This window comes from Eulemur rufifrons, chromosome 23, assembly GCF_041146395.1.
Source record: "Eulemur rufifrons isolate Redbay chromosome 23, OSU_ERuf_1, whole genome shotgun sequence".
Taxonomy (NCBI): domain Eukaryota; kingdom Metazoa; phylum Chordata; class Mammalia; order Primates; family Lemuridae; genus Eulemur; species Eulemur rufifrons.
The window spans coordinates 23583499-23606495 of NC_091005.1; the positions used below are offsets into that span (position 1 = coordinate 23583499).

General features: G+C 50.0%; 1 protein-coding gene across 1 annotated transcript; it reads left to right on the top strand.

Moving 5' to 3' along the window:
* The first annotated feature begins 1877 nt into the window (after positions 1–1877).
* MLYCD (malonyl-CoA decarboxylase) lies at positions 1878–18104 on the top strand. Its single transcript, XM_069497884.1, has 5 exons — positions 1878–2955; positions 10660–10772; positions 11747–11903; positions 14885–15034; positions 16850–18104. Exons 1-5 carry the CDS (start codon positions 2413–2415, stop codon positions 17381–17383), a joined length of 1497 nt encoding a protein of 498 aa, XP_069353985.1. The 5' UTR covers positions 1878–2412; the 3' UTR covers positions 17384–18104.
* Positions 18105–22997: the final 4893 nt, after the last annotated feature.

A 22997-nucleotide genomic window follows, 5' to 3' on the forward strand; every position in this document is an offset into this window, starting at 1 on the left:
GAGGCTAAGAAACAATGGCAGTGGTCCTGGTGGGACGTGACAGGGCCACAGGGACAGTGGGCCAGCAAGTAAGGTTGGATCCAGGGGTCCTTTTAAAGTAGAAATCGATAAAACTTGCATGTTAAAATGAAAGGGCAGGGCAGAGGTTATAAAAACCCTGCTTTTGAGCTTGGAAAAATGGATGGGTCCGTTTTTCTTTTTTTCATCCCATAACTATTTCTGGTCTCAGCTTAAATGTTATGTCCTCAGAGAAGCCTTTCCTGACCACCTGATCCACGGCAGGAGCCCAGCCCTGCTCTGCCATTTTGTGCTACTCCACCATTTGCTCCCTTTCTAACACTTAGTACAGTTTGTAGTTAGTTTATTGTCTATCTCCTTCATTGGGCTGTAAACACCATGAAGGCAGGGTCCAGTCCATTTTTATCCCCAAGTCTAGGACAGGGCCTGGCACATACCAGGTGGTTAAGAAACATTCTTATGAATGAATGAATGAATGAATGGAGATCAAGGAAGGAGGGACAGGCTGGCGAACAAGATGCTCAGGGAGCCCAGTTTTCGGCATCCATGAGAAGCCCTCCAGCAGGCAGCGGGAAGTGAGGAGGGCTGGGCCTCTGGGAGTCACCTGTGTAAGAGGACTCTGACAATGAAGAGTGCCTAGTGTAAACTAAAAATGAAGTCTGAGGGCCCCCCGGCCGACTGAGCCCCCTCTTGGCCAGCGAAACCTTACAGAGTTCCCAGCCATGAAGGGACAGGAGATCAGACTCTCCTTGTTACACCCCCTCCCTTTCACAGTTTAGACACAACAGCTGACCAGAATGAATGTTTTTGTTTGTTTGTTTGTTTGTTTGTTTGTTTTTTGAGACAGAGTCTCGCTCTGTTGCCCGGGCTAGAGTGAGTGCCGTGGCGTCAGCCTAGCTCACAGCAACCTCAAACTCCTGGGCTCAAGCAATCCTCCTGCCTCAGCCTCCCGAGTAGCTGGGACTACAAGCATGCGCCACCATGCCCGGCTAATTTTTTCTATATATATTTTTAGTTGTCCATATAATTTCTTTCTATTTTTAGTAGAGACGGGGTCTCGCTCTTGCTCAGGCTGGTCTCGAACTCCTGAGCTCCAGCGATCCGACCGCCTCGGCCTCCCAGAGTGCTAGGATTACAGGCGTGAGCCACAGACGGACAGAATGGACTCTGTGGCAATAAGATACGAAATTATAGACAGCACCTAAGGCCACGCCAGGCAAGGGTTAAGTCATGTACCCCCTACACCGAAAGAATAAACTATGTTCTAACTGCCACGAGGTCGTGTCTTTTTCTCTAGCAGGTAAACAAGCGTTGGCTCTGAGAGAAGCAACGTTGAAACAATTGCAGCTTCACCAGATGCTGACCCGACTCCCCTGTTTCACAAGACACAACTCCGGCTTTGATTGGACCAAGACTGATTTCGGTAACTTTCCCCTGATGGGATGACCACCAACCATGGGACTGGTTCTGTGTGCACTTGAGTCCTGAAAAGACCTTTTGAAGTGTAGAGCCTAATTGTGATACGTTTAAATGTTAAGTCTCCACCCCAAGGTGAACATGTGTTGTATGGAACATGCATGTTTATTCAACATGCATACATTAGGACCACCTTCATGAATACTCATACTCCTCCTGTAATCAGTTCAGCACGTATACTTGGCCAACCCTTTTAGCTTAAATCTGTGTCTTACCCTTCCCTGCCTAGAAGTGCCTGTTTCCCCGCTTCTGCGCTTCCCAGCCTGTCAGAATGGCCACCTTCCAGGCTGTAACCCTTTATAAGAAATAAAGCTCTTCAAATTTATAAATTCTGTGATATTTATTTACTTATTATGAACCTGACAATATGAACATAATTCTGTGGTTTTTAAGTTAAGACTAGGCAGAGGTCAAACAAAAGCTTGCCAGAAGGTTACTACAAATCCTATACAGCCGCAGAGCCCGAGGCTCCCCCCAGACACACCGGGGGAGAATCCCTGGGATTGTGATGCTCAGAGTGTAGAAACCTGTATGCGGGAAGGTTCCCAGGTGACTTTGATGCACCTGGAGGTTAGAGGCGCACGTGCGGTGGGGGAAGAGGATAGGGGCTGAGACAGTAGGGGCCTTTAGTTGGCCAGGTGTCAGGACAGGAGGCGGCTGCGGCTGCCGGGTGGGAAGGAGATTCCCGCGGCCGCCCCCCCTGGTGCCGTGCCTGGACCTTTGGCCACAGTTGGCCCCGGGCCTCACTGCGGCGCCGCGCCCGCCGCTCCGCCCCGCCCCGCCGCTCCGCCCTCCGATTGGCCGCCACCGCGTCCATCCCCCGGGCTCGGCCAATGGGGCCGGCGCGCGCTGGAAGCCGGAAGCCGGAAGCGCGGCAGTACCGGCTGCGCGCCCCCTCAGCAGCTGTCGCTCGGCGCCATGCGGGGCTTCGGGCCAGGCCAGACGGTGAGGTGTCTGCTCTCGCTGCGTGTCTCCCCGCGGCCGCCGCGGCCGCCCGGACCCCGGCTGTCGAGCGGGCCGGCGGCGGCGTCTGGTGCCCTGGAGCGGGCCATGGACGAGCTGCTGCGCCGCGCCGTGCCGCCAATGCCGGTCTACGAGCTGCGCGAGAAGACGCCGGCGCCCGCCGAGGGTCAGTGCGCGGACTTCGTGAGCTTCTACGGCGGCCTAGCCGAGGTGGCCGAGCGGGCCGAGCTGCTGGGCCGCCTGGCGCGGGGCTTTGGCGTGGACCATGGCCAGGTGGCCGAGCAGAGCGCCAGCGTGCTCCAGCTGCGCCAGCAACAGCGGGAGGCGGCCGTGCTGCTGCAGGCTGAGGACCGGCTGCGCTATGCGCTCGTGCCGCGCTACCGCGGCCTCTTCCACCACATCAGCAAGCTGGACGGCGGCGTGCGCTTCCTGGTGCGGCTTCGGGCCGACCTGCTCGAGGCGCAGGCACTCAGGCTGGTGGAGGGGCCGGACGTCCGGGTAAGGCCCCGCCCGGGCCGCCCTTGACCCCCAGGTAGCGGGCACTTGGCAGCGTTCTCCGAGTAGTTCTCACGTACCCCCAAGTCCACCTTCCCTGCCTGAAGAGATTTAGCTCCCAAACTCCCTTCCTTCCCATGCTTTCTGAGGCTTGGTCTCCGTAGAGCGCACCCCTGTCTCCCTCCAGTCGCGCCTTGCAGTCCGCAGCCCTCACTTACACAATGCTTACTAGATGCTCAGCACTTGTCTGCCTTTAAGGTGACTGTCATGCCTTGTATCTGATTAGTGTGTTCTCTGAAGTCTTTTTTATTATTTTAGCTGAGAGGTGTTTCGTCTATATGGTATACCTGAACTAGAGTATCGGCAGCCTTCTGAAAACCTAGATGGTGTCAGCAGAAGTTAATTGGGCACTCACTGTTTGTGAGACATTGTCCTAAGGAGTACTGTGAAATGCACGAAGATGACTAGGACTCAAGGTCACCACTGCCTAAGTCTCGGTGCTTTCTGTCCTCTCTGCTGCATAACTTTGGACAGGGCATTTACCTCCCTGAGTTCTGCCATAATGTGATGATTCTAAGTTGACATCTTGAGATAATCAGGTGTCAGCACAGTGCGTTCATGTTAGATGCAAATAAATACTCTTTGAGGTTTAAATAATGAGCTGAAAAATAGCCTAGAGTTGCATATAGCCCTGTTATACTATTAGTATTAAATATGGCAGGAACACTAACCTGCCCTTTTAGTGAACGAAAAACGATGTAAATATTTCAGAAAGTTTCTGACATTCAGAACTTTGTCATGTGCAGTTGACTTTAAAGAAATTGAACAGTTGAATGATTATGTCCTAACTCACTTAAGAACTCTAACACTGGCATAATCGTTTGCACCTTCATTCCATCAGCCTTAGGTGGGTGATAATTCACATCTCTTTTTACAGTAAAGTAGATAGACACTGAGGTTGTGTGACTTTTCCAAGAACTCAGAGCAAATAGGTATGTCTGTAATCACCCACCCAAATCCTGGGTTCTTTACACTACACTTTATATCACCATCATCTATGTGAGTTAATCAGAAACTTTATCAGGAACTTTCTTACCTTTTTTTGGCAACTTATCCTTAGATGCATAAAAATCAGGTGTAGTTAAGGAGTCCTCATGAAAGCAGTTTACAATGCTAAGTGTTACCAAGGGCCAGGAACCTCTGATCATAAGATTCCTAAACTCAGAACCCACAGTTTATTGCATGACACAAAATCAGTCATGGATTCTTACTGTGTGTATTATCATGTTCTGGGCTTAACCCCAGTCTGAATGGCTGAGCTTTAGTGTTCCACACACTACAGACATAGAGTTTGAAATGCATTATCCTCCCAATTAGACGATCAACCCCTTGGAAGCTGGGAACCTTGTCTTAAATTTCTTGCATAGCACAATGATGAATGAATCATTGAGAGAGACTCCTGGGAGCACTGGTGTGCGATACACTTGGCACACTAATCACTCAGGCTCTGTCTTGAGGTCAGACTCCTTCACACTCTGTCATGGTTCTAAGGCTGGAAGGAAGTCAAGAAGGGCCTGGAAGGTTTCTGCACAGCTGAGAGGGTCCTCATATGAGACGTTTGGACAGCTTTGGCCCTCATTGATTTCTAACATCCCGTCCGGTTCTGAATCCTCTGATCCTGTGAGTTGTGTGTAATAATACATCCTTTGTCCTCTTCCCTGTGTGGATAAACTTGGTTATCTTGTAGTAGGGAAGGAACAGCGAGGCAACTGAACACCATCACATCGACACTTGACTTGCTGAGAGGGAGCAGCTGGCCCCTGGGAAAGCCTGTCGACAGTGCTGTGTCCTCAGACATTCACAGGCTTCCTTGTTTTTGAACCAAGGCTGTCCATACTCATAAGGGAAAAAAAACATCACATACTGTCAGGCCTAAAGTCACGTGGAATAGAGATATTTATTGAACTGAGAATGAATAACAGCAGCCAGACCTTTGTCCCTGCACATGGTTTGGGCATATCAGCCCCAGAAGCCTTTTCTAGTTGCTCTGTCACGCCTCTTCCATTTCTCTACCCAGAAATCCTAGCTTTATATCCAGTGCATGTAACTGTTGGTATCTAAATCTGTTAATTCCCTTCTCCTTTGCTCTACATAGTTACATAAAATTTTTAAAAATTCCTATCAGTTATATCATTCTGAGAATAGAGAGCTTTTTTCCTATACATAGAAATTACTAATTGGGATCTGTTATTGTACTCTTATCACCAGAATCCCTTAACGTGTACAGTCCATTTTTTAAAAATAGACTTTATTTTTTAGAGCAGTTTTAGGTTCACAGCAAAACTGAGCAGAGAGTACCGAGATTTCCCGCATGCCCCCTGCCCACACACGTGCAGCCGCCCCACCACATCCCCCACCAGAGCAGGACATTTGTTACCTTCCATGAACCTATATGAACTCATCGTCACCCAGGGTCCCTGGTTTACAGTAGAGTTCATTCTTGGTGTTGGACGTTCTGAGGGTTTGGTGTACAGTCCGTTTTGATTCTGTTCCTTTTACCTCATTCTGGATTTTGCATCCATGTTAGATAGCTTGGCTAGAGTAGGAACTCAGCGTTAGAAACCACCAGAAACTCGACACACGAAGCTTTAGTGCAGGGTTCTCAGATCCCCAAGGGCTTGCTTAAATGCTGAGTGCTCTCAAGGGAGTGGGGCGCTCGCTCCTGGACTGCTCCCAGGCTCAGCTCTCCTGGCTGTGTGCACACTGCCCTGTCACACAGGGATGCACCTTGCCTGGCCCCTTTTGACTTCTGGACTTGCTAGGTAATAAAGTCAAGCGAACGTGCGCGCTGGTTTATGGGAGCGCTTCCCCTGGATGCATTCAGTCCACTGCGTGGCCCATTCCAGGTTCTTCTAACTGAATTCTGTAGGTGCAAAGGCACTTTTAGAATAAGATGCAAATGTGAGGCCACAAAATGATGCTGATTCCATGTATTTTAGAGGACAGTGATATAGGGGAAGGAGCACTGGCCAGAGAGGGGATCCAGTTTCTAGTCCCATCTTTGCCATCTCAGTTAGAGAAGTGATTTTAGGTGGCTTTAGTCGTATCACTTAACCCCCTTGGGGCCCATTGCCTGGGCATTGAGATGAGACACTCAGTTGATTGTCAGTAAGCCCAGCCAGCCTGCCGCTATGCTAGTCCAAGGGATGCCCTGGGGATATATCGGAGCTTTGCTAAAAATGTGGTGTGCAAATGGGGGCACAGTTTGTAAAGACCTTGGTGTCCTACCAAGGGTGTGATTATTGGAAGTACAAGAATCCAAAAGACTGGCATTTCCATTGTGAGTGTGGCCCAGCACGAGGACCGAGGAAGGCATGTGGCCAGGCTGGGGTGTATTTCTTTGGATATTTTAAATCAGATAAGGTTTCTTTCCTTTCCCTTGGGGATTCTTAATCCTTTTTGATATAAAATGCAGAGGCAGTGTCAAGTGTTTTTGCTAGGAAGATACAAGTGCTATGTTGAAAGTTTTTACAACGTGGCAAAGATCAAATACCTATGTTGTGTTTTTCACGCTAGCAGATCCAGTGCACGCAGAAGATGGGTATTGCCCACCGTTAGTTACAAGGCGTGATTAGAAGGAGTCAGTGTGTAAGACACCTTGATTCATATCAAATCTCCATCCCTACGTGCTATATTCTTCTGATGTAGATTTCTAGACCTCCTTAGATTACAAGCGAATTGATCTTAATGGATTTATTCCAAGAAAGGAATTGTTGTTTTAATAGTTAAGGAATTTTTTAAAAAGATACTTGTCAATATCCTTGACTACTGTGATCACAAAACCTCCAATTTTAACCTGTAGAAAATGGAACCATAAATGAATTATTTAGTATGGGGAGTGACATAAAAATCCATAAAGCAGCTTAATCACACCAGGAAAAGAAATACTCCTTTTGGTTACAAAATTAAAAGTGCTCTTTTTTTAAAAAAATGCTCTTTTCCTCTGTCAGAGTGCCCAAGTGAGTTTAGAGGCTTGTTACCGTGCCTGGATCGGTGTCCTTCCGGTGGAAAGAAGTCCAATTTTGTCACCTGCTGACACCTGAATGTAGTGCCCTCTGAGTGGGCAGGTGTGAGTGTGTCCAGTTCTGCTTGACCAGTGCCTGCCCCTGGCTCTGTGTCCGAGTGGGACGGGGTGCGGTGGGTGTGTCAGTGTGTGGGTGTGGGTTATAGGCTCTTGGTTTTCTCCAGAGACATTTCCAGGTGCCCATTTGGTTGATAAGTTTCTTAGAGGTAAAAATCCCATCAAAACCCAGTTGAATCCCCATTAGAGGGGAAGGTGTGAGCACTGCTCAGCGCGGCGTGGGCACTCGAGGGAGGCTGGCCTTTACGTCACAGGAAAGTTTTCTGATGGGTGGTTTGAACATACAAGTTATGGCAAAATGAGAGGCGCTCGGGCCTTCCCAGAGTTTGGGAACTAGAGACGGGACATGGTGAATGTCCCTACTGCCACAGGTACCCGGCCACAGTAGGCACTGTTGTGCAGCCTTTTTGGGTGAGCTTCTTTGCCTCTTAGTCAATACAGTACTGCTTGTCGTTTCTAGTAGATTCTGTGCTTAACTCCGCTAAACAAGAATTTATTTTTAGATAGGGAAGTAAACTCCGGTATGTGCAGGTATATACCTGGGGAATGGCTGCTTACGTAACTTGGAGTTGTTCTCGAAGTTTCTTAGCCTCTGCAGTGTCATCCTCACCAGTGGCCATCAGCTCTCTTCCCCAGCTTGGGGCTTCTGCGCAAGGAAAAGTAACTTTTCTTCACCTTCTAAAAATAGGTAGATCTGATAAGGTTGCCTGGCCTAAACAGGGTCGTGCAGGGCAGCTGGAGTGAGCAATACAGAATACACTGAGACCCAACTCTGACTTCAGCATCACCGGAATATTCCCAGCAGTTGTGTTTTTCAGTCTTGTATTTTCGATAAATGATAGCTGAATTAATGAGTATAAAGCAAGAGAGATTTCTTCCCCTGGTGTTATTTGCACCCCAGTAACCCTGCCACGCTCTGGTTAGTTCCAGCCCGAACAGCTGCCCTCGGTGTTAGAACTAAGCAACGGAGACTTCTAACCTTTAGCCCAGATTCCCAGTCCTCGTGTACCAGTGTCACATTTTATAGCTGTCAGTAGCCCAAAATAGCGAGAAGAGACTTGCAGAGGGGGAGCTCTCGTCAGCCAAACCCTTTCTTTCATAACGGATGCTGAATTAATACTGAAACCAGGTATTTCCTGCTTTTCCCTGTCACGAATGTAACAGAGATGCCGGTACCTTACACAGCGCTCGGTCCACCTCTGACCATTCAGTCCAGAAGTTCCTAACCTGGGGTCCCTGGCCCCCTGGGGATGGCCTCTAGATAAGTGTCAAAGGTGCCCGTGATGACCAAAAAATTGTATGCACAGTTTTACTAATGTGTGTGCATTTTTCCGGGGACAGGGTCTGTGGTTTTTAGCACACACTCAGGAGTGTGAGAAGAACCCAGGAAGATTAAGAACCATTGTAGTCAAATACAGAAAATATAGTTTAATAAAGAGCCGTTCATATTGCCTAGCAAATGATCTCTCATCCTCCCTTCCTGTTACTTCCTAATCACCATTCTGTTAATTTTTTTCTTTTTCATTTGATATCAATCTATGTATGAATGTTTGGGAAATTGTAGAAATGAATCAGAAATGGACTCTGGCCGTCCAGTTTACAGCTGAGTAAAGGAGATTAGATTATAGAATCTAGAGTTAAAAGGAATTGCAAAGATCATCCGGTCCGACCTCCTATGGGGTGCTTAAGTCCTTTTCAAAACAGCTCATCCAAGTTCTTGTCGGCCCTGTAGTTGGTCACTTCTGGCGGTAAAATTCACAGTCTCAGGATGACATCTGTGGACAGCCCTAGCTATTCAAAAATTCTTTACATTAAATTCAGCCCAAGCCCGATTGTCCATAACTTCCACCAGTTGGGCCTAGATTTACCCTCCCCTGCCCCATGGGGTCACACAGGACAAATCTGTGGCCTCTTCTGTGCCTAGTGCTTAAATATATAAAGATAGATCTCACATCCTTCTGAAAACTTCTCTGAACGGCCAACCCCGTACCTGTAACTCTTCCTCAGGTGACTAAGTTCTGAGTCCTTTCACCTTTTAATAGGAATTCAAATGTGAAATGGTCCTATAAAAATTTTACAGCTGTTGTAAAACTGCTTTTTATAGGTGTTGTCCATCATGTTCTTTATGATCCTTATACAATGATTCAGAAGGTCAATTCCGTACTGGATGTACTGAGATGTTTACTATTATTTGATAACATTCAGTGTATCTATTAGTGTGTAGTTCATCTGTGAGATGAAACAGAGATCCAAAGTAACAGTGGTTTGAATGATAGAGAACTTTGTCTGGCATGTACAAGTCTGGAGGTGGCACCCAGGCCTGATTCAGCTCTGTGGTGCTCTCAGTGGACCCAGATTCCCATCTTGTTGCTCTGCCCTGGAAAACCTTCATCTGCAAAAATCACCTCATGGCCCAAGGTGGCTGCTATGATGCTAGCCATCACGCCACCTTCCAGCCTGAAGGGGAATGGACAAAGAAAAAGATGGGCAAAGGGCATGTTCCTGCCAGCTTTAAGGTTCCCCAGAGCTGAGGCAGGATACCTCTGCCTACATCTCATCAGCCAGAACTCAGCGACATGACTGTCCTCAGCTGCAGTGCAGTCTTTATTCTGCACAGCCACGTCTCTAGCTGAAAAATGAGGCTTCTGTTAATTTGGAAAAAAAGGAAAACAGCTATTGGGGAGCAAGCTGTGTGTGCCACCCCTGGCATCCTCTCCACCCAGGCTCTCGGCAGCTTTCTGCTGTTCCACGTTCAGCTGTGCTGGTGCAGGGCGACACTCAGGTGGCTCCGCTCCTGCGCACGTGCCTCTGGTCCTTCTGTTCTTGCTTGAAACATTTCAGTGCAAATGTGTCTTCCGTGGTAAAGTTGACTCAAATCATTTTTGGAAGTAGATACGTATGAATAAGTGAAGCGAAATTAGGATAACTTCATCAAATCTGAATGCACTGATTGCCAGGCACACTATTATTTTATGTCCCACTAAGGTGGATAAAAATACTGCCACTTCAGCCGTGATCCACCGTCATTTGAAAGATGCATCCTCACTTCAGAGATGTTAAAATATGAAAATGTGCATCTTCAAGTCGATGAAATAGGGTTCCTGGACCAAGTGCTTGTTTATCTCAGGAAACACAGTAATAATGTTTTAACATATTGAAGAGTAGTCCCGAGACGGTTAGGGCTTGAGCCCTGTGCCATGTTCATGTTTCCCTTGTGATACATCTTTCATCGTCATATGAATTTTATGTATTTAGTATATTTACTATGGTGGAGGAATCAGAGCATATTATTCGATTTGGGCACGTTAGTTCAAATCGACTATTCCCATTCGGGTAACTTACAGACTGAAGGAGTTACATCTACATGGAGAGTTGAATTAAAGGCTGACTTGGTTTGAGATAAAGGTTTGTTAGAGGTATCTCAGCAACAGCTGCTCAGCAGACCGTCTTGTGCTGTCCTCTTTTGTGTCACATTTAAGCGTTTTAATTCCCGTGCTGGCCACCATGCAGAGACGGGCTTGATCTGTCGTAGCTTGAAGGCCTATGTTTTATCTTCTCCTTTTCAGGAAATGAACGGGGTGCTGAAAGGTATGCTCTCAGAGTGGTTTTCTTCAGGGTTCCTGAACCTAGAACGCGTCACCTGGCATTCCTCATGTGAAGTGCTGCAGAAAGTCAGTGAGTAAGTAGTAAGGTTTTTCTTTTCTTTATATATATTTACATATTTTTATATTGGCTGAAAGCCAATCTCCATTCACATGAACATTTTATTTCAAGCCCAGTAAAATCCAAACACGGTATCCACAAATGCTGTGGCTGTGATCACACAGGATACCCAGAGGAGGAAGAGGAGAGAGCACAAATAGAACCTGCACCATCTGTGGGGTCTTATTTGTTTCTCATATTTAAAGCAAACAGCCTCACTTTATGGCTTCTCAAGGCCCCATTATCAGAGTTGTGTGACTCACTGGACCAAGTATTTGCATCAGTAAGCAAATCAGCATTTAGCTCATCTAGTTGTTAAAATTTCTCCCTTGGATAAAGTCTCTGAATGAGCGACATCGTTCATAATTACAATACATCCAGGACACAGTCTGCACGACCTGGAGACTTCTTTCCACCTAAGGATCTGACATTCCTTGCTGTCCTGTAGAATCTAAGGTTTGAAAAATGTCCTATTTGAAGTGTAACAAATTCAAAGAGCTGATAGTGCCTGCTGCCACTTCACGTGCTGAAAACAAAATAGCATTTGGATGAGGTGACTAGATGAATACAGTATTTGCAGCGTTGACAGCTGCTTCCAAACCACAAAGATCCAAAGGAAAGAAGACATAGAACGTTGAGCGAAGAAGCCTTTGATTAGATCTTTGTGAATATCTGCCGTGCGAATGCTTCCCGGGAGCCTCACAAACTGCTCTTAGAATTGGTGTTAAGAATTAGAGCACAATTTTGTATTGAAATGGTCACTAATTATAGTTCTCTCTCAGCCAGTGCTGTTTCTCATGAAAATGATTTTCTTTGAATTTACCAAAAGAGTCAATTAAAGCTGCATTTAAATAATTTATTTCACTTAAGTGAATAATATGGATAGGAATCAGCGCTCATTATTTAACTTGTAAATTACGCACGTCTTCTCCCTGTGTAATTTCATGCCAGGTCTGAGGCCGTGCATCCCGTGAAAAGCTGGATGGACATGAAGCGCCGCGTCGGGCCTTACCGAAGATGTTACTTCTTTTCTCACTGTTCAACCCCTGGGGAACCCCTGATCGTTTTGCACGTGGCGCTGACCAGCGACATCACCAGCAACATCCAGGTACCTGCAGACGGTCAATTCTGGACAAAATAGGCATCCCACAACGTCCCTTAAGTTGTTTTTTTAAAACTTGGTTTTGTCCCCTTTTTAAAAAAATAAATTGCATTAGAATTTTTTTGACTTTTCAATTGAGTAGGTAAAGTCTCCAGATTTGTAGTTACAGAATGTAGAAGTGTAGCATATAGACAGTGGCGGAACACGGAAAGTCTTCATCTGGCTACATTGACCGTGAGTTGTGACACGGTTGAAGTCTGTAGGGGCAGAAAATAGCTGTGAGGGAAGAAGAGATAGAAGGATGCACAGTTCAGCTTTTCCACACTTGTTACATGCCTGTGAGGAGTTTTGAAACCTACGTGACTGAAAAATTGAAAGACACATTCCGTGCCCTACACCTGATATTCCGCCCCCTATTCCCAGGTGCTGCTGGGGAGTGGCGGTCGTGGGAGTTGTGTTGGATAGTCCCTCCTGTGGCAAGCGGACCACCCCTTGTGGGGTCTGGCAAGGACGTCTGCAGCCCTCATGCAGGGCCCCCGGGGACAGGAGAGCCAGGACCACATCACGGGGTCTGGCCTTGGGAGAGCAGGGCTCGGCGGAGGGAGAGACAGGTCGTGGGGAGCTTGAGGCCCCTGGGTCAGAGTGGGTGTGCTCAGACCACTGAGGGCTTTGGGGTCAGAGTAGCCTGTTGGGAATCCAAATGGGCAAAAACACATCCCAAGATGAGTGCCCCGGGAAAAGTCTCCTAGTCACAGAAGTTAGAGAAATTCAGGAGGGCCAATGGGCAGACGTTCTTGATCAGGGAGAAATTAATTCCCTTATAATTTTTGTGTTTGAAGGAGTTGCACTCCCACATGCTGTCGGTAGAACTAGAAGTCCCTACGCCCCTCTGAGGGCCGTTTGGCAACATGCATTAAAGTACGGAATATGCATTCCTTTCGACCTGAAAATTCCACTCTTCGGGATTTGTCCCGGGCAGATTCTCAGGCCTGAGTGCAGGCGGTTGCTCATACAGTGTCGTCTGCGGTTTTTAAAGACTGGAGACGATAACCCCACTGTCCGTCGGCAGAGGCTGGGTTCAGGGAACGCTGGTGTGAACACACAGCACGTCTTCACGTACATTGGATTTCTTTGCATGCATTTAAATATCGACGTAGGTTTATATTTTTTACATGGAAAGGCAACCTGGCCTTATTGCTGAGTAAAAATTCAAGTTATGGAATAGCATGTATAGTGTGTTCTTATTTATAATAGTAATGTTAATGTTAATGATATCGAGTATATGCTCTGTGCCCATCTTGTCTGTGAAGCACATCTCGTGTGCTGCTACTGCTCGGAGCAGGCTGGGAGTTAGGTGTTACTATAATTGGCCACAGTTTAGACACAGGAAACCACGGCTTAGGGGGTGTCAGTAGCTTGCCCACCATCACAGAGCAAGTGAGGGTGGAACCAGGACTCAGACGCAGCCCACATGCCGATCCCAGGGGAATGTGCCTTCTGGGTGTGTAGGATTGCGCACGTGCATTTGGGCACGTGAGAACACGTATGCACCACTATATGTGTAGGTGTATTTAAGTGTGTACATACCCACAGCCAGAGACGGCCTGGAAGGATGACCGTGAGAAGGTTGACAGCAGGCGTGAGTGTTAGATTCTGGAGTAACTTGTGATTTTTTTCTTGAAACAGTTATTTTTTGCCTCTTGGACATTCTGCATACCTCATTTGTGTAACTGAAGACAGACTCGTTTTTATTTTGAAAACTTTAAAAAAAGATTGCTGGGAATTTTTGCATAAGGGACCACAAGATAACTTTCTGGAAAAACAAAGGGGATAATCAGACGAGATGAAGATGAGGAGCAATGCAGAGTGGGCTCTGTTCTTTGAACCACAGAGTTCTGCCATCAGGTGCGGGACAGCAGGCCCGGCACGGGCCTCAGAGGGTGTCCCCTCTGTCTCGTGAGCCACCCCGCTTTCCTTGCAGTAGCAGCTATCGCAGACCCTGTTGAGAACCTGAAGGAGCTGAAAGCTGAGGGCATTTTCCCCCGGGGAGATACGCACACGCTCCATACAAGTTTAGAAAGTTTATGGACCTCCATATCCCATCCAGGGCTCTGGGCTAAACTCTCCTACTTCAAGAATCAAATGTAGCTGGTAGAAGTCAACACTGTAACTTTGTTAAGGCGTTTTAATGTGTTCTTCAAAAGCAAGCTGGTGTACCTGCTTTGAAGCAAACCGAAAGGTAACCAGCCACCTGCTATTCCACCATTCTCAAGTGACCTTCAGAGTATTAGGGATCAAAAAACCACACAATCAAAAATGACAGGAAAATCAGACTTCAGCTAAGAGACTTTCCAGTATAAGTCATTTCTTAGACTGCGTGTGTGTCTGTGCAGATGTATGTTGTCACATAGGAAAAACAAAGATGTTGGCACAAAATCAAAAAGGTATGTGATAAAGTCAATAAAAGGTAAATTTCCTAAAAGGAAAATTATACAGGACTGCATTATGGCCTGTTGAGAAATTTGAAAAACTAGGGTTCAGAGAAAAAGAGCAAAAGTAACTAAAGGGGAAAAAAGCAGGCCTTTAAAGAAAAGCTGAAGAAATTGGAGCTATTTGGCCTTAACACAGGGTCGCTGTATGATCTCTGGGTATCGCAGGGGAGTTCACGGAGCAAGTTTCTGTTTGCACCAAGGCCTAAAAAACACAAAAAGGGACATAAATTGCTCTTCAATAAAGTTTGCACTAGGATTTCAAAATGGTAGAGATGACACAACGCTGAGCAGACAACCTGGGGAGGGTGTGAGATCGCCTCCTCCGGAGAGTTTCCAAAACGGCAGTTTGGTCTTTATCACCTAAACCCGGACTGGAAAGCCAAGGGCCCGGCTCTTTGAATCCCCTGAGAATTATCTTACGGCCCACAGGAAAGGGCTGTAATGTGAGCGGGAGAGCTTGGGCCCCCTCTTAGAACCCTCACTGGTGTCTTGCAGGCAATAGTGAAGGAGTGCCCTCCGTCGGAGACAGAGGAGAAGAACAGAATCGCTGCCGCCATCTTTTACTCCATCAGTTTGGCCCAGCAAGGACTGCAAGGGGTGGAGCTGGGAACGTTCCTCGTAAAGCGAGTCATCAAGGAGCTGCAGGTAAGCGGCGGAGCAGGACGTGGCAGCCCAGGCCCTGCCTCGCCCAGTGTGGCCAGGCCGGTCAGTGAACCCTGTGGGGTGTCAGGTGTGATGACTGGTGGCAAATCCCGCCACGGCTCTCTAGGGATGTGGAGGAAGATAGGAACTAAAGGGACGGGGAGGAAGTAGAAAGTGCCGGATGCATGAGACTCCAAGAGAGGTGAGAAGCAGCATCTAGAATCTAGCTTCGCAGTTGCCTGCGAAATGCAGGTGTGTTCTGAGGATGTGCACTCTCTCTAGGGTGACCTCATTCTGGCTTGCCAGGATGTGCCCAGTCTCATGTGTTGTCCCGGCGTAAGTGTCAGGAGTGCCTCGTTTCACTCTCAAGTGTCCCAGCTCGGGTGATACAGTTGGTGGCCATCCTAGCCACGCCTGACCTTCTCCCCTGCCCGCCCACACTGTCCAGGGCCTCTGACCCCTTCATCCCATCAGTGTGGGCCTGTCTTCTCAGTGGTCAGCATGGGCCTCTCTTCTCAGTGGTCTGCCAGGAAGTGCTGAGGTTAGACCAGGCAGCTTGAAGGCAAATGCATTGGCTTATCTTGATCTACCTCCCTCCTCTTTGCCAGGTCTGTGAGAAACCTCAACCACATCTAATTAATGGGAGTTTCTTGTTTCCTCTTTGCTGAAGGTGTTAATGAGCAGGGCAGGGTGGGGAGGGGACAGATCAGGTAAGAAAGGCAACAGGAGAAAGCAGAATCCCGGGGTAACGCACCCACAGACTGTCTTAGAACCAGGTCGGCACCCTAACCCACTAGCCGTCCTGATGGTGTCACTTACCTGACACTCAGCTGCGAGCTGGGACATCATCAAAGAGAATCTGGAAGGAAGAATCTGTGTCACCTTCTCTGCTTCAAAGTGTTCCTGGGGGTTTATAAAAGCAAAAACTTGAGAGCCACCTTAAATGTCCAGTGAGAAGACTCCGGTTAGGCAAATCATAGTATGGTCTTAATATTACCCTCTTGGTAAAATTATATTTTTGCATTTTAGATGAGAAAATGCTCATGATATAAACTCATAATGCATGATGTAAAATAAGTGTCTGACCCACATAAAAATTGCATAGAGAAGCCAGAGGAATTATACTTTCTCAAACTATTGAGAGTGGTTTACTCAGAGTAGTGGAGTATGATGGTTTTCTTTTCTTTTGCCATAATATTTTTAAAAATTTTTCCATAATGAGCATGTATTACATTAGTAATCAGAAAATACTGAATTTTTTTTTTAAATGATCATTGAGATCTCTACATAATTTGAACAGTAACGGTTGAAGCGTGTCCTGTGATGTGGGAAAATGCCTGCAGCCTCCCCTGCGCCCCCCTCACCCATTCACTCAGCAGCCACTGGGCATTTGTGTGCCAAGCACCACGCAGGCTCTGTGGCTGCAGAGGTGTCCGTGGCAGGGGCCTGGTGTGACTCAAAGACAAGCTCTGGCATCAGAAACTGCCAGGTCCCACCTCACAGTGGCCAGTTCTCTGGTTTTAAGCAAGTCCCCCGACTTAGGTCTCTGTTCTGCCAACATGACGATGGTAGGGAGAGAGTCACCTTGTCTTGGGGACTCAAGGTACCTCCAGGGCCTGGCACACATCAGGTTCCTAATAAATGTTCCCTGAAAGAAGAAAAACAATGCGTATCCAGTGTCCCTTTGCCAGCTCTGCAGCAGCACACAAAGGTCAGTGGCACGTAGTCGCTAAGTGGAGAGCTGGCCCACGTGGGTAACACGCCTGCTGAATGTGTGTTTTCTCCGTCTCCCTCCCTCCCCCCAACCGTGCTTTACAGAAAGATTTTCCTCACCTGGGGACGTTTTCGAGTCTGTCGCCTATACCTGGATTCACCAAATGGCTTCTGGGGCTTCTGAACTCACAAATGAAAGATCTTGGGAGGAACGAGCTCTTCACGGATTCGGAATGTAAAGAACTCTCTGAGCTCACCGGTGGCCCCGCGAACGAGACGCTCAAGGCCTTTCTCGGCAGCCACGAGTGGGTGAAGTCTGAGAAGCTGGTGCGGGCGCTGCAGGCCCCGCTGATGCGGCTCTGCGCCTGGTACCTGTACGGGGAGAAGCACCGGGGCTACGCCCTGAACCCCGTGGCCAACTTCCACCTGCAGAACGGGGCGGTGATGTGGCGCATCAACTGGATGGCGGACACCAGCCTGAGAGGCCTGAGCGGCTCCTGCGGCCTGATGGTCAACTACCGCTACTACCTGGACGAGACGGGCCCCAACAGCACCGCCTACCTCGGCTCCAAGAGCATCAAAGCTTCCGAGCAGGTCCTCAACCTGGTGGCCCAGTTCCAGAAGAACAGCAAGCTGTAGAAGGAAACCTCTGCTAAAGCCTCCATCCCCGGCCCAGGGCTCGGAAGATGACAGTTTTCTGGATGGGTCGGGGTCGTGCATCAGAAGGGGCTTTCTGAGTAAAGCCCGAATTGACCCATGTCCTCTGGCTGGTAGGGTCACGCTGTGAGGCCGGGCCCTGACTTGCACTGCCTGGCACAGGTGGCGGTGGGGGCAGGTGCACACGGGCTGGGCGGGGGCGCTGTGCTCTCTGCAGAGACCCTGCTGTGGCCCCCTGCCCGGCCCCCTGCCCAGGGCTGGTGCTGGGGCCCCTGCGCGCTCAGGAAGCTCCACAGTGGTGCTCCCAGGGCAGAGCTGTCAGCCTCCCAAGGACCAGGGCGAGTGGTCCACATGAGAACAGATTTTCCTTCGAGCTCCTAGAATGTCATTTGGCTATGATTGCTTTAGCAATTTTTCTCCATGCAACAAAAATGGATATAGGGCTGTGCTACATTTTCCCAGTTAGATCTTACACCTTGAAGTTCATAAACATATGAAAGGGTCTGTGACTTGGCACAAATGTAGTAAGTTAAATCACTGAACACAAAAGCTGTTGCTGCTTGAGACATAAGTTGGATTATGGAGTCTAAAATTGTAGGGATTCCAGTTCATAATGAACCAAATAGTAAAGAACAAGTTTGTTCTGTAAAGCATTAAACATATGATTATTTAATCGTGGTCGCCTTTAAGATTAGAGACTGATAAGGCTGGAACCAGCTCTGAGAGGTCAGCTGTTCCGTGGGTCCCCAGCCAGCCCTTGGGATGTTCTAGGAAGGGGCCAGACCTGTGGGGTGAGAACAGAGATGGAGGACGACTGGGGCTGTGGGAGGAAGGGGAGCGTGTGTCAGTGCATGTCTGCGTGTGCGTCCGCGTGTGCACGTGTCCGTGTGCACTTGCGCATCTGAGCTTGCAGTGCCTTCGCTGTCTTCAGGCAGGCAGGTCCCCTTCCCTTCATTTTCCATCTTTAAGATCCGTTCAAGGTCCTTCTCTGTCCTCGTCTGTGTGTGACACGTTGCCTCATAACAGACGGTGTGACGGTGGTCACTGGGATTTTTGCTTCTCTGAGCCCCGGTGGCAGCAGTCTCGTGCCTCCTCGCGGTGCTCGAGCTGATTGGGAAGGCCCCGGGGCGCTGGAACTGCTCACAGGCCAGTCGCCCAGGGTCCTGACGGCCTGCTGGGCCCCACTTCTGCAGGCAGGTGTCCCCGGACCCCTGGTCATCCCGAAACCTGCCTCGGCCTTACTGTCATCTTAGCTGTTGGCCTAGATCTTAAAGACGACCGACAATTTCGTGTGTTTTATCCCTTTGCCTCCAAGATGTCCTGGAGAGATCACACGTTCTGGAACGTGTTCCAGAATGGCCGTGCCCCGGGAGAGTACACACACCGTGCACAGTCTTTTCGTTTTGGGGGGTTTTGTTGCGTTTTGTTTTTCCGTCCCAGGGAGCTCCTTGCCCTCCCACAGCTGTTCACGGAGCCGGTTCTGTTTGGGGTAGAAACAAACCTCACCTGGCTCAGGTGAGGCTAGAACTTTTTGAGGTGTGTGAGCAGCAGCTCATCTCACCTGGCTGGGGCTGCCGCCTGGGAACTGTGTGGAAGAGCAAAAGCAGCCAGAACTTTGCCCCTCAGCGCGAGCCTCGTCCAGCAGGCAGAGCCGTGAGACACCCAGGCACGCCCCAGCCCGTGCCTGTCCTCGTCCTCGCGCCCACCCAGCCCGCCGTGTCTGGTGTCTGGTCACTGCCGCGCCAGGGCCTCCCGGGCTTCGAGACCACCGTCTTCAGGGAGCTCGGGAAGAGCTGACACATCGGCTGCCCTGTGTGGCAGGCGTGCCCTGAGACTGTGGCTCCCAGCTCCCATGTTTCACACCTCATTTCTTCATTTAACCTCTTATTCTGGAAAATTTCAAACATACATAGTTTGAAATCGTAGTTACTATAATGACCCTTTGTACCCATTGCTCAGCTGCCACCATCAGCAGCGGCTGGCTGTCCTTGGAAACCGCTTACAATGCCTTACGTTTACAGTTGCTCAGGGAAGACGGGACGGAGGAGTGGGTGGAAGGAAGGAGGGTGGGTGGGTGGAGGTGCTGACGTCCCCTCTCTGTGCCTCAGTCCGAACCGCTGAAGGAGGAAGAGCCTGCGATGCCTCCGTTACGCTGCCCTGAGCCACACTCCCCTCGCTCCGTGTGCCTGTGCTTCTCACGCTTACCCCAGGGCCCCTGGAAGGGCAGAAGGTGGCTTCTGACTCCCGAGTCTCCCTGAGGGATGACGAGACGGCCCCCACGTGTGCCGTCCTCTGCGCGGTGACCACAGCAGAGCAGGAGTCGAAAGCGGACAGTGGCCAGGTCTGAAGGAGACAGAAGGTGACTCACTGGGTTCTAGAGTTCTGAATTGACAGCCTACAGGAGAAGCTACCCAACGCCCGCTTGAATCATCACAATGAGGACACAGTGGCCAGGAGGGTAGATGCTCAGTCTTTCAGACCTGGTTTCCATCCCACTTGCTCTCGGGGGGGGCCCCAGGCAACCACTCTGACCATAGTGTCTTCCTCTGTGAAGTGCCCAGCAGTGTGGCCGCAGTAAGTTGTCATTAGTATTTTTTTTTTTTTTTTTTTTTGAGACAGAGTCTTGCTCTGTTGCCCGGGCTAGAGTGCCGTGGCATCAGCCTCGCTCACAGCAACCTCAAACTCCTGGGCTCAAGCAATCCTCCTGCCTCAGCCTCCCGAGTAGCTGGGACTACAGGCATGCGCCACCATGCCTGGCTAATTTTTTTTCTATATATATATTTTTTAGCTGCCCAAATCATTTCTTTCTATTTTTAGTAGAGACGAGGTCTCGCTTTTGCTCAGGCTGGTCTCGAACTCCTGACCTCAAGCCATCCTCCCGCCTTGGCCTCCCAGAGTGCTAGGATTACAGGCGTGAACCACCGCGCCCGCCCGGCCTGTTACTAGTATTAATACCTGGTTTCCACTGGGTCCCAAGTTCAAGGCTGAAGCCACACCCTGCCCTGCCATGGAGTTTGCTCCCCGTCAGTGTCCCCTTCCCAGTCCAAGGCCTGACCTCTGCACTCTGGAACCTACCTCCACTCCCCTCGTCCTGCACCCAAGTCCCAGCTCTCCTCATCTCTCAGAGCCAGACGGTCCGTGGGTCAGACCGGCCCCAGCCCCCTCCATCGCATCCACAGGAGTTTCACCAAAGGCTCAGCCCTGGGCCCTGCTGGGATTCAGGCTCCAGGGTGAACTCAGGGCACACCTGCTCTGACTTATCCATGGTCCCCTTTTCTTCTAAAAGGCAGCGCAGGGCATAACAGTGGGAGCCAGAGGCTTTGGTTCCAGCCAGTTCGAATCCGGACCACCACTCCCAGCTGGGTACCCTGGAGCAAATAACCTGTCTTTGAAAGAGGGTAACCATAGTAACCATAGTCCCTGCCCCCAGGGTGCTGAGAGGCTCAAAGGAGCCCCGTGGCAGGCACACCCATTCCTGATATTGGTACAAATGCTCCTGTAACTGGACTCTGGCACCACCGTCACATGTGCCTGAATGAAGTTTCTAGGATCTGTCGTCCCCTTATTTGGATATTAAAATGCTTGTTGGTTTCCTGGCTTCTGTTCCCAATTTCTACGAGATGACTAAGTAATTTGTTAGCTCGGGAGGGAGGAGAAGGGCTGGGAGGGGCTCCCCTGCGCTGCGCTGCGCAGGTGCTGGGGGAACCTCACGACCCCCAGACTAGGCGGCACCCACCCTCTAGAGAGGGGGCCCCAGGCTGCCCAGCGAGCCCTGAACCCACTCCGCAGGGCCCCAGAGTCCGGGGTCACTCTGAGACTTCTCTGTCCTCTGTCTGTCTCTCCCCCTCCTTCCCCGTCTCCGTCTCCCTCTGAGGATTGGACCCTCACCACCTCTCTCAGGGGGCTTGGCACTCCTCTGCAGGGGGTTCACTCTCGTTCTGTATGTGGCTTCAAAAGAGGGGGAAAATCTCCACGTTCTTGCAAGCATTAGCTTATTCTGGGCTTTGTTTGAAATTAAATATCAGGTGTATTTAAGATTTAAATCGAGTGAACGTGTCTGTGATTTTTAATCGGATTTTGGGGCATTCATGGGAATATGAAGTTCATTTTGATCTGTTCTTAGGGACAAAAGCTGCCCAGTGATCTCTACACAGAAAGTTGCTGCATTATTTGCAGTTTAGCAAAATTGACAGGTGACCCCAGATCTCTTTCTCTTCTTGGTTTTGTTTCCAACTCGCATTTGCATTTCTCACCTAGCTAACTCTCAATGTCTGAGGCAGGGAGGAAGAAACACCATTTAAGGGTGTGTGGGGGTGGGGGGCGGTCTCTGCTTCGGGCCAGGTGTTCCCTTCCTTGCCTAGAGGATCTCGTGTCTGCCCGGATCCAACACGAAGCCAGAGCGAGTGTTTCTCATTTACAGATGAGGGCTCAGAGAGGGCGGAGCTGGGACCAAACCCAGGCCTGACCTGCCCCCAGCTCTCCTTTTGCCACCCCGCTGCTCTGCCACCCGCCGGAGGGGGAACAGCCGAAGCAGCGAAGGCCCAGAGGAGAGAAGCCCAGCGGAGGTGGAACCCGCCAGTGGCAAGCGTCAAGGGGAGTGAGGTCAGAGGGGCAGCCTTGCGGGATGAGAGGAAGAGAAGATGCTGACATCTGGCAGGGGTCGGGGGTCCTTGGAAAGACCATCCCAGGCTCTTGTGTCTTCTCTGAAACCCAAGCACTCACAGTGCCGGCCGTATTGGTCGGAACCCTCGGCTTCCAGGGACAGGAGCCCAGCTCCGGTAAAAGCAGAGAGGCCAAGCCCGAGGGGGACAGCTGGGCCCGGGAAGAGCAGGAGCCGGGCCTGCTGCACGCAGGGCTCCCGTGCCCCGGCCTGGGCCTGGGTCTGGGCCTCGCTGAGGGACGTAGGCTGCCCACAGCTTTGCCACCACAGAAACGGGCTCCCTGCGGTGCCCGGACTCTCACTACCCCAGACTCAGCCTTGGCCACGGTGAGAACGACGGTTGGTCCAGTTTGCAAATGGGGAAACTGGCCGGGTGATGGGTCCAGCCGAAAGCAGACGTCTCTGGGGCAGTTCGTGTCTGCTCTCCGAGCGGAGGAGGGGAGATGAGTGGCCGAGACAGTTCCCAGGAGGGAGGGAGGTGGGGCCGGCAGTCTCCCACCCGGGAGGAGGGCTTGGTTCTGACACCTTCTGCGCTTCTGCGACAAAGGCTGGGACCCCCCAGCTTGTTCGTTTGAGTCTGTTGCTGTAAATCTTGCTGCAACACCTGGCACGTGGTATGGGCTCAGGAAGTGTTTTTCATCCGTTGAAGAAATGCAGCCGTCCTCACTGCTCTCAGACAGCATGTCCTGGAGAGAATTCAGTGCCTTCTTGATGGCTTTGGCAGGAGGGAGCGAGACCAGAGCTGCCTTCAAAGATGCCGAACGTGGGAGAGGGATTAGGCGCGTCCACGCTGCTCCAGAGACCACTGGCCAGTCACACTCCCGTGTCCTCCCCTCCCACGGGAGGCCACCCAGCGGGGCTCACGGTGCCACCTCTTCTTGCCAGCTCTCCCTGAGGTCCACAGTGACCTCCAAGAAGCTACATCCAGCCAGGCCC